The 10,927-nt window shown below is 47.6% G+C and overlaps 1 protein-coding gene across 2 annotated transcripts in view; it reads left to right on the forward strand.

Annotated features, from left to right (window-relative positions):
• Positions 1–10,927, forward strand: part of SH3PXD2B (SH3 and PX domains 2B) — a 115,261-nt gene that overhangs the window by 46,318 nt on the left and 58,016 nt on the right. For both annotated transcript variants that reach the window (XM_037745422.1, XM_017547670.2), the window contains exon 3: positions 5,665–5,740. In XM_037745422.1, the coding sequence (XP_037601350.1) occupies positions 5,665–5,740 (76 nt within the window). The remainder of the gene's footprint in view (positions 1–5,664; positions 5,741–10,927) is intronic.

The raw sequence follows: 10,927 nt of genomic DNA on the forward strand, positions 1-10,927 counted from the left end.
GGGCCCAGGGGGAGGGAGGTGGGGGGAGTCACAGTGTCATGGCAGGCCCCAGGGGGAGGGAGGTGGGGGGAGTCACAGTGTCATGGCAGGGCCCAGGGGGAGGGAGGTGGGGGAAGTCACAGTTTCATGGGTACCGTCTCAGTTTTGGATGGTGAAGAGGTTCCGGATGGTGGTGATGTTTACACAACATTGTGAATATGCTTAATGCCACTGAACTGTACGCTTAACTGTGGTAGAAATGGTAAATCTTATGTTTTATGTATTTAACACAATTTAAAAAAAAACATGCAGCCTCACAGACCACTAAAAGTTATCCCCAAATAACTTTCAAAATAATATTCAATATGGGCAGAGTGCAAGGAGGGGGAATTTCTTGCTGAGCATCTGGTGTGCTCCAGAGTTTCCACATGGCACTCATTTGCCCAGCCCTGCTGTGGAGCAGGCCGTGTCCCTCATCCTGCAGATGGCCAAACAGGCTGGGGGATGAAGTGTCTGGCCAAGGACACACGGCTGGCATGAAGAAGCATCAGGATTGAACCCCAGGGCTGTTGGGTCCCCAGCAGTCATGTCTGTGGTTAGACTCTGCAGCATTTAAACCCAGATCTGCCTCCTCCGATCAATACATAATACGAAGGGAAGCCCGTCCACTCCTTGGGCCATGCTGACCTGGGTAAAACCAAGTCAGGACAAAGGGCGAGAGAGCAGCTTCCTAAGACCAGGCAGGACTGACCCCTCTGAGGACTGAAAACACAGCAGTGCCAGGGACTCATTGGCTGACGTGTACACTCAGGCGGGGATCGCAAAGGAACTCGGAGACTGGAAATAGTCGTGTTAGGGTGGACGGATTACTGGTGCATTCTTTAAAAAAAAAAAGTTCCCCTTAACGATGTTTCATTGTCTTAACAAATAAAATTGAGAAGGGAAAAAGTAGATAGTGTTAGGCAAAAACCTATAAATCTCTAAAATACTCCACAGCTGAGACTGATTAATGGCTCTGCTTTTGAAAAGAAAGCATGCTGTCCACATGTGCACAGAATATTAAACTCACCTCATCTCAGGCTGACATTAGTATTCAGATGACACTCTGCAGCTGCTTCAAAGAGTGGTCTTAGGCAAAAAGAATGGAATTTAGACAAAGATGCTTGGACTGGCTGGACCACCACTTAGCTGTGTGACTTCAGACAAGTTCACTGCCCTCTCTGCTCCCCAGTTTCCTCATCTCTGACAAGGGGCTTATAACATTTATTTCACAGGGTTACTGTGAAGGTCACATGAAATTGTATATGAGAGGACGTGTTCACTGTGAACTGTTATAGAAATGTTGGTTGTGATTACTAATTATTATTTAATATTAGTAATATGAATATTATTCCTCAGAGTTACTTAGCAAGCATCTCCTGAAGTTGCCTCCCAAAGCGTCCGCTCAGTTGCATTCATTGGTTCAGTCATTTTTTTTTAAATTAATAAACTTTAGTATTTAGAGAAGTTTTAGGTTCTCAGAAAAAATTGACTGGAAAGTACAGGACATACTCCCTTGTCCTCCCCACTCACAACCTCCCCCTAGCAACACCCGGTTCAGCCAGTTTTTATTGAGCACCTACTATGTGCTGGCATTGAAGAGCTCTTGGATTCACAAAAGAAAGGCTGCCTTTTCCAGCAAGACCCCAGTGTGGCCTCACCCGTCTCTGAATGACAGTGGACCAAGCATTTCCGCCTCACCAGGCAACACTGAGCAGGGGATAATGACTAGAAACCACAAATAAAACCACGTGTTTAAAATACTGACAAGAATGTAGGGAAAAGGGAACACTTATACATAGTTGGTGGGAACATAAACCCGTATAGCCACCATGGGAAACGATGTAGAGGTTCCTCAAAACACTGGAAAGAGACCTACCATGTGATCCAGCAATCCCACCACTGGGCATTTATCCACAGGAAAGGAAATTAATATATCTAAGAAATAATACATCCCATGTTTATTGCAGCTCTAGTCACAACAGCCAAGGTGTGAAATCAGTGCCCATCAGCAGATGAGTGGATAGAAAAAATGTGGCGTGGGCCAGGCGCGGTGGCTCACACCTGTAATCCCAGCACTTTGGGAGGCCGAGGTGGGTGGATCACCTGAGGTCAGGAGTTCGAGATTAGCCTGACCAACATGGTGAAACCCCATCTCTACGAAAAATACAAAAATTAGCCAGGCTTGGTGGTGCATGCCTGTAGTCTTACCTACTGAGGAGGCTGAGGCAGGAAAACCGCTTGAACCTAGGAGAAGGAGGTTGCAGTGAGCTGAGATTGAGCCATTGCACACCAGCCTGGGCGACAAGAGTGAAACTCTGTCTCAAAAAAAAAAAAGGAAAGAAGAAAATGTGATATGCTTACACAATTGAATACTATTCAGCCATCAAAAAGAAGGAAATCTTGTCATTTGCACCAACATAAATGCATCTGGAGGACATTATGTTAAGTGAAATAAGCCGGAAACAGAAGTTCTCACACGTAGAAGCTTAAAAAGTTGATCTCATAAAAGTAAAAAGTAGCACAAAGGATACTAGAGGCTAAGAAGTGGGGAGATAGAGATTCGTAAAAGGATACAAAGTCACAGCTATATAGGGGGAATAAGTTCTAGCGTCTGGGGTTATTTTGTTTTGTTTTTGAGACGGAGTTTAGCTCTTGTTGCCCAGGCTGGAGTGCAATGGCATGATCTTGGCTCACAGCAACCTTCACCTCCCGGGTTCAAGTGATTCTCCTGCCTCAGCCTCCCTAGCAGCTGTGATTACAGGAACGTGCCACCATGCCCAGTTATTTTTTTGTATTTTTGTAGAGACGGGGTTTCACTGTGTTAGCCAGGTTGGTCTCAAACTCCTGACCTCAGGTGATGCACCAACCTCGGCCTCCCCAAAGTGCTGGAATTACAGGCGTTAGCCACCATGCTAGGCCAGTTCTACTGTTGTATAGCACTGTGGGTGACTGAAGTTAACAATAGTGTATTATATAGTTTCAAATAGCTAGAAAGAAAACATCGAATATTTCTAACACAAATAAATGATACATGTTGAAGATGATGGGTATGCTAAATACGTATGCTGATGTGATCACTACATATTATGTGAATCACAGCATTACTAATGTACCCCATGAATATATACAATTATTATGTGTCAATTAAAAATTAAATTTTAAAAATTAAAAAGAAACTAGAAAGTGAAAACCCAGGTCAGGCGCTGTGTAATCCCAACACCTGTAATCCCAACACTGGAAGGCCAAGGCATGTGGATCACTTGAGGTCAGGAGTTCAAGACCAACGTGGCCAACATGGTGAAACCCCGTCTCTACTAACTATAAAGTTAGCCTTGTGTGGTAGTGTGCACCTATAATCGCAGCTACTTGGGAGGCTGAGGTAGGAGGATTGCTTGAACCTGGGAGGTGGAGGTTGCAGTGAGCCGAGATCGTGATCGTTGCATTCCAGCGTGGGCAACAAAAGGGAAACTCCGTCTCAAAGAAAGAAAAAAGTGATAACCCGAAGCATGCAAAAGGAGGGCAGTAATTAAGATAAGAGATTGACAGCCTGAGCAACATGGCAAAAGCCGTCTCTACAAAGTACAAAAAAAGAAGCCTGGCGTGGTGGCACACGCCTGTAGTCCCAACTACTCTGGATGCTGAGATGGGAGGATCTCCCGAGCCTGGGGAGATCAAGACTGCAGTGAGCTGTGACTGTGCCACTGCACTACAGCCTGGGTGACAGAGCTAACCCTGTCTCAAAAAAGAAGAAATTGAGAACAGAAAACAATAAAGAAAAATAGTGAAACTAAAAGTAAGTTCTTTGAAACGATAAAGATTAATAAACTTCTAGCTAGAGACCAAGGAGAAAAAGAGAAAAGGAAAAAGAAAACCCCCAGTTTAAAAGTTTAAAGACTTCTGGGGCAAGGCCGTGCATCCCAGCAGCTTCAGAATGCCCAGCCAAGCTGAGGCTGACCCACCTGCCCAGGGCATCCTGTAGAACAGCACCGAAGAGGCTGGGAGCTCCAGCCTGGAAAAGCAGCCCTGTCCTTTTTAATTGTCTTCATAGCATTTCAGAGGGGGGTGATTTGATGATAAAGAAGCAAGTGGTCTTCAGTCTCTGGTCCCCCAACTTTGTTGGCTACAGGCCTTGAGTTTCCTGGACAGTCATGTCTTCTTTAAGGGAATGATCTGAGGATGTAATGAGGGAATGTTTCTAAAGAACCTAGCCCATGTCTAGCAGATGGTGGGTGTTCAATACACGTATCTCTCGCCTCTCCCACTTCAGGTCCTCCCCTCCTCCCCAAATGCCTACACAATAGCTGCACACATTTCTCCTGGACTTTTCAAAGCTTCTTTTATTACATGAGAGGGACGGATCTTGAGTGCCAGAGTGACTTTCCCATGAGCAGGCTTTTCGCTTTTCACATTCCAACCATAACTCCTCGAGGCTGGAGACTGCCTCCCCATCTGCTTTGATTCCTTGACCCCCGTACTAAACAGGGTAGGTTAAGATGGTGCTCACACAAGTAACCTCACTGTACAACAAGAGCGTCTTGACGCCCCTCACTCAGGCCACATGTCCAGCAGAGGTCACTGGGGTCTTTGGACCTCATCCCATGACTGTGGCCAGCAGAGAAGCCAGGCTCTGGAGTGGAGCGTGGTCAGTCCCCAAGGAAGAGGGAAATAGCATACACCAGTCATCATCTTCCACCCTGAAGTGACACAGGTCTCCAGCTCACATGCAACTGGCCACATCCCACTTCAAGGGACTGGGGAAAGTACAAATCTACCATGGACTCAGAAGAAGAACCAGAAATACTTGACAACAGCATTAATGACTTCTGCAGCCCAGTTTTAATCCATAAAATAACGCTGCAAGTTGGTGTCCTTATGGCAGGCTTAAAGATGAGGCCCTAAAGCGTTATGTCACTTTCCTAAGACCACATGGGGAGTAAGTAGCAGATCCTTGTGATTTCGTATGCCAAATCAGATATTTCACATTAAGTCCTTGAAGCGTCAGAGATACATTTTGTTTTGGGGACTCTGCCCTCTTGCTCCTCTTCCCCCACAGCAGCCTACACCTGCCTCTCTTTACACCACCTTGTAATGATCAGTTTCTTCCCAGTCCTCTCTCTAGACTATGAATCTTTTCCTTGCTGTACCCTGCACCTCTAGCACAGAGCCCGGCCCAAAGCTATCTGCTGAGCCAACCTGGGGAATTCTTCTGGGTCAGGGGAATACAGTGCTCTCATAAGCATAAACCTAACCACACTGATTGAATGTTAGTGATTTATTCCTTACCTCAACCCAGTAATTCTTAAAAAACAAGATGACCTGCTGTCTATGAAATCCTGGTGGCCCTGAGAATATTGTTCACGTTTCAGATCCTATGGATGGAGAACCCCAGGAAAGACAGGAATGGTCTCTCCTAACTCTGAACCTTCACAAATCTGGCAGCTGTCGATATAAACATTGTTTTTATGGAGTTTCTAGATCCAATTGAAATTGCCTTTCCCATTAGTTTGGGTTTCTGGAAAGCTGAATGAAGTGAACTTTTTGTATGTCACATCACATATTTCACATCTTTCCTTTAAAAGGTCTGAGATGTTGTTTATTGTCTTATGAAAGGTTTCTGTTTTTGGTGTTCTCTCCCCTGTTTAGATGCAGATGTTGGACAAATTTCCCATGGAAGGAGGACAGAAGGACCCTAAGCAGCGGATCATTCCCTTTCTGCCAGGTAGGTGAGATGGGTGCTCTCAGTCTGGGACACTGAGGACCCCCAGACCCTTGGGACACTTTATCAGCTTTTCTTCCTTTATCAGGGGACACCATCCCACTGACCAGAACCTCTGCTATTTGTAGAAATTAACCCATTTATGCCAGAGGTTGCAATTTTTTTTTAATTTTTGCATGAGTGAAAAATCAGACCTTAGTGGTGACCTTGAGCAGTAGAATATAAATAACTCCCACATACTTAGCGTTCCAATAATGGAACGCTAAGCATAAGTAGGCTAATGACTAAGTACTTGGGTTTTGGCATTAGATGCTATACCATTTACCAGCTGATGAACGACCGTGGGAAGACCCTTTACCTCTGGGATCCTCAGTTGCTCCCATCTCTAAAATGGGAATAATTCAAGCTCAGTAAGTTTTTTTGTTTGTTTGGTTTTTGTTTTTTTTAAGACGGGGTTTCACCATGTTGGTCAGGCTGGTGTTGAACTCTCGACCTCAGGTGATCCGCCCGCCTTGGTCTCCAAAGTGCCTGGATTACAGGCGTGAGCCACCGCGCCCGGCCTCAGTAAGTTTTTGTAGTGAGTGCTTTCTGTTTCTATAGCTATGGTATTTGTTTTCTATCCTTGCATAACAAATTACCACCAATTTAACAGCTTAAAACACCCATGTATGACCTCACAGATCTGTGAGCCAAAAGTGCAGGCAGGGTTTTTAGCCCAACTGGGTTCTGCTCAAGGTCTCATGAGGCTAAAGGCAAGATGTCAGCCGAGCAAGCTCTTATCTGGAGGACTTAGAGAAAAGTCTGCTTCCAGCCTCCACATAGATTGTTGGCAGAGCTCACTTCTTCATGGCTACAGGACCAAGATCTGTTCCTTGCTGGCTGTCACCCTCTCAGCTTCTAAAAGGTTCCCGCATCGCTCATCACAGGAGCCCTCTCCATCTCCCAGCCAACAGTGGGGCAGCAAATCTGACTTGGGTTCAGATCCCTCTGACTTCGCCTTCTGCCACCAGTCAGGGAAAGCTGTCTGCTTTTAAGGACTCTTAACGATTATTACCTGACTAATCCAGGATAATCTCGCTCTTTTAAGGTCTAAGGCATTTAATAGCTCGTCACATACACAAGCTTTGGGGATTAGGGTGGCACATCCTTGGGGGATATTTTAGAAAGTTTATGAACCACACCAACTGCTGTGCAATGTTTAATGCAATTATGCGTAGTCTCTGTTCCCAAGGCAGTCAGTCTCCATCCCCCCAAATTTCTTACCAAAGAATAATGTCATGGCTTTAGCTCAAAGAGAGGGGTTACCCTGGCCGGGCACAGTGGCTCACACTTGTAATCCCAGCACTTTGGGAGGCCGAAGTGGGTAGATCACGAAGTCAGGAGTTCGAGACCAGCCTGGCCAACATTGTGAACCCTCATCGCTACTAAAAATATAAAAATTAGCTGGGCGTGGCGGCGGGCGCCTGTAATCCGAGCTACTCAGGAGGCTGAGGCAGGAGAATTGTTTAAGCCTGAGAGGCAGAGGTTGCAGTGAGCCAAGATCTCACCATTGCACTCCAGCGTGGGCCACAGGGTGAGACTTTGTCTCAAAAAAGAGAGGGGTTACCCAAACCAACATTACTGCTTCAAGTATAATAATAGCTCCCTATTGCGGGCCAGTCACTGAGTGCTTTACATTCATTACCTCGTTTGGTCCTCAGAGCAGCCCTGCAGCATAGGCATTACTGTGCCCATTTCACAGATGAGTAAATTGAGGCTCAGGGAACCTATAGGCCCTTGCAAACTTGGGTTCAGACACAAGTATGGCTGGCTCCAAAATTCATGCCTGGAGTCAGACAGCCTGGATTCCAACCCCAGCAGGCCCCCCTCACCAGCTCTGTCACCTTGGGTAGATGACTTCATTTGCAAATTGGAGATAATAATGGTACTAAAATAATGAAGTTGTTATGATGATTATGTAAATGCCTAGCAGGTTGCTAACAGCCATCAAGCACTTTGATGAGTTTTATGTACTGAAAATCAACAATCTGACAATCCCCCCAAGTCACAGATATTTAGAGCTGGGTGGGCCCTTGAGATATTTTTTCAAGGCCAGGTGCACACCTGTAATCCTAGCACTTTGGGAGGCCGAGGCGGGTGGATCACCTGAGGTTAGGGGTTGGAGACAAAGTTGGCCAACATGGCGAAACCCCTTCTCTACTAAAAATACAAAAAATTAGCTGGGCGTGGTGGTGGGCACCTATAATCCCAGCTACTCAGGAGGCTGAGGCTTGAACCTGGGGAGTGGAGGTTATTGTGAGCCGAGATCATGCCACTTCAGCCTGGACGAAAGAGCGAAACTCCGTCTCAGAAATTTTAAAAAGAACATCTTTTTTCAGAGAAGGGAGCAGGTCCAGAGCCGGTGGGGGACTCCCTGGGTCACAAGTCCAGTCTCCCAGCCCCCTAGTCCAGGACATAGTGGGTTCTTCAGGTATTGCCATCATTTAATGGGTTTAGAGACAGGGCACATATGTTTGCCAGGCCTCCTCTGCTGGGAGAATCCTTCACCTAAAAAAGCTAACATTTGTAGTTCCTCCACTGGCAAAGTGTGCAACTGTGCTGGAATTTTCTTTCCTGCTGGAAAAAAACCCAGCTGGCCAGCTGCGACAGCCAAATGTCAGCGCTCCAAAACGTGTGCTTCAGAGTCAAACAGACCAGCCCGTGACCTCAAGCAAGCGACATCCCCCTGAGCCTCAGTTTCCACATCTGTTAAAAATGGGACAATGACCCCTACTTCACAAGATCCAGTTCCTGGCACATAGTAGATTCTTGGTAAAGGCAGAAACAGGGTCCTGGGACATGCTTTTGGAATCTCTTGGTTTCCCACGTTAGAGACTTCCTTAAATGACCATTCTGGATATTCAAGGTAAACTGGACTCCAAATGTGGGGTTTTTAAAAAAAAAATCAAGAAAGGAAAGCGGTGATTTCTAACTCTTTACTGGATAAAAAGGCAAAACCAGCTCTGGAAAACTACCCAAGACAGAGAAGAACTTGAGCCGACCCTCTCCCAAGCTCTTAAACGCTTTCATGATTACGTAATCCTTCTCCACCAAAGAATTAATGAAAATACCCTTCCCAGGGACTTGGTCCCTGCTCAAGGCACCCACTTGTGGCTTGGAGAGGTCCCGCTGGGCCCCAGGACCCCGGACCACCCCTTCTGAGCCGCTTCTTAGCTTTTCCTCGAGGCCGGCCGAGGGTGAGGCCAAGGCTGGGAAGGACAGAGAAGCGCCCCCTCTTCTAGGGTCAGTTTTCTGCCAAGACTGCCGCGTCAGCAGAACAAAAGCAAGTCTCTTGTTAGCACAGAGACGGGGGAGGGGAGAGCAGCCTGCACAGTTTTCCATCCCAGCAGGAGCTGGGGAAGCCAACTTGGCAGAGGATGCTGCCTGAAAAATGGGAATTACAGTCTGGCCTTCCTCCACGGTGGAAAACAAAAGCCGACCGTTCCCACCAAAGGCTGTGCTCGCCTCTGAACACCCTTTCCACCCCATGAAGGCAGCCAGCTCCCCCTCCTTCCCGGAGATGCTCTCACGTCAGGCACAGGCCAGGGCTGCTGCCCATGGCACCTCACCAGGGAGGCCCAGGCCAAGGAGGTGCTGGCTCCTATGCCTACCACTGGCCACACGGTTCTGCCCCACGGCCAGGACCTGAGCCACAATTCGGGCTCTGCCATGGATAAATGACAAATTAGCCCATAGGAGGCAGGTTTAAGAAAACTGGGAGTGCGTGAGTCACCTAAAGTCTAAAAAAAATAATAAGGAATTGCCCCTTTGCAAGCACCTACTAAGGGCCACCCCTGTGCTGGGTATCATGGAGATGGCTTCTAAGAGCTAGGGGCTGCTGTCCCATTTCACAGATGAGGAGACTGAGGCTCCAGAAAGTAAATGCATTCCCCAAAGCGGTGCTGCCTGGGATTGGCCAGGGCCTCACTGACTGCAGAGCCTCTCCAGTAGGCCCCATTGCTGCCACAGGGCATCCTGCCCTCATTGCTGGCAGGGCACCAGACAGGCATCCAGAGATTACCATCTCACTGAGGTCACACAGGTACAGGAGTGACACTTTTGTCCTTGTGTCACCCCCCAGGAAATGCTGAGTGCGCCCGAGTCTTCTGTTCCCTCTCAGCTCCTGTAGACCGAGCCTTGTGTGGATCCCTACCTTTGGTCTCTAGCCGGTGGCAGCCTCAGGATAAGCCTGTGCCTACTGCCATGGGCCAGCGCTGTCCCGTGAGGTTGGAGATATTTGGAGCCTGCTCATGACCTTTTCAGTAAGATGCCTGTACAGCCTCCTCGACCCTTCCCCTGTTTTACAGAGGAAAAATTTACAGAAGGGGACCAAAATATTTTTGATTAGGGACCCCTCTCCCATTTTGAGAAATAAATCCGAGTGCAGGGAGCATTTGCTGGGTAGGATTTCTCTTCATAGGCACACATTCTTTGTTTTTCCTGAAGGCTCGGGACATTCCTGGGGTTCTATATTGCAAGTAGTTCCACCTACGAGGACAGTAAAATGGAGATGGGGAGTATTTGATTGTCACAATGACTGGAGGTGGGTGGAGTTGGGAAAGCTACCAGCTTCATCTGGATTTGGACCAAGGATGCCAAACACCCTATAGGGTGGGGCCAGTCCAGGGAAGCATTGCCCCGCCCAAACTCCAGCAGGTCCCCCTCCCCTGCTTTTGGGAAACACCAGCTGTCGGGACCAGGAGGGCAGGCCACAGTTTTGCTCTTGTCTCCCAGGCTGGAGTGCAATGGCACGATCTCGGCTCACCGCAACCTCCACCTCCCAAGTTCAAGCGATTCTCCTGCCTCAATCTCCTAGTAGCTAGGATTATAGGCATGTGCCACCACGCCCAGCTAATTTTTGTATTTTTAGCAGAGACGGGGTTTCACCACATTGGTCAGGCTGGTGTCAAACCTCTGACCTCAAGTGATCCACCCACCTCGACCTCCCAAAGTGTAGGGATTACAGGCGTGAGCCACCATGCCCAGCCTAGATATATGTATATATATGTATATATACATATATATATTTTTTTTTTGAGACGGAGTTTCGCTCTTGTTGCCCAGGCTGGAGTGCAATGGCACGATCTCGGCTCACCGCAACCTCCGCCTCCTGGGTTCAGGCAATTCTCCTGCCTCAGCCTCCTGAGTAGC

This window comes from Cebus imitator, unplaced genomic scaffold (genome assembly GCF_001604975.1).
Source record: "Cebus imitator isolate Cc_AM_T3 unplaced genomic scaffold, Cebus_imitator-1.0 Scaffold200, whole genome shotgun sequence".
NCBI lineage: Eukaryota > Metazoa > Chordata > Mammalia > Primates > Cebidae > Cebus > Cebus imitator.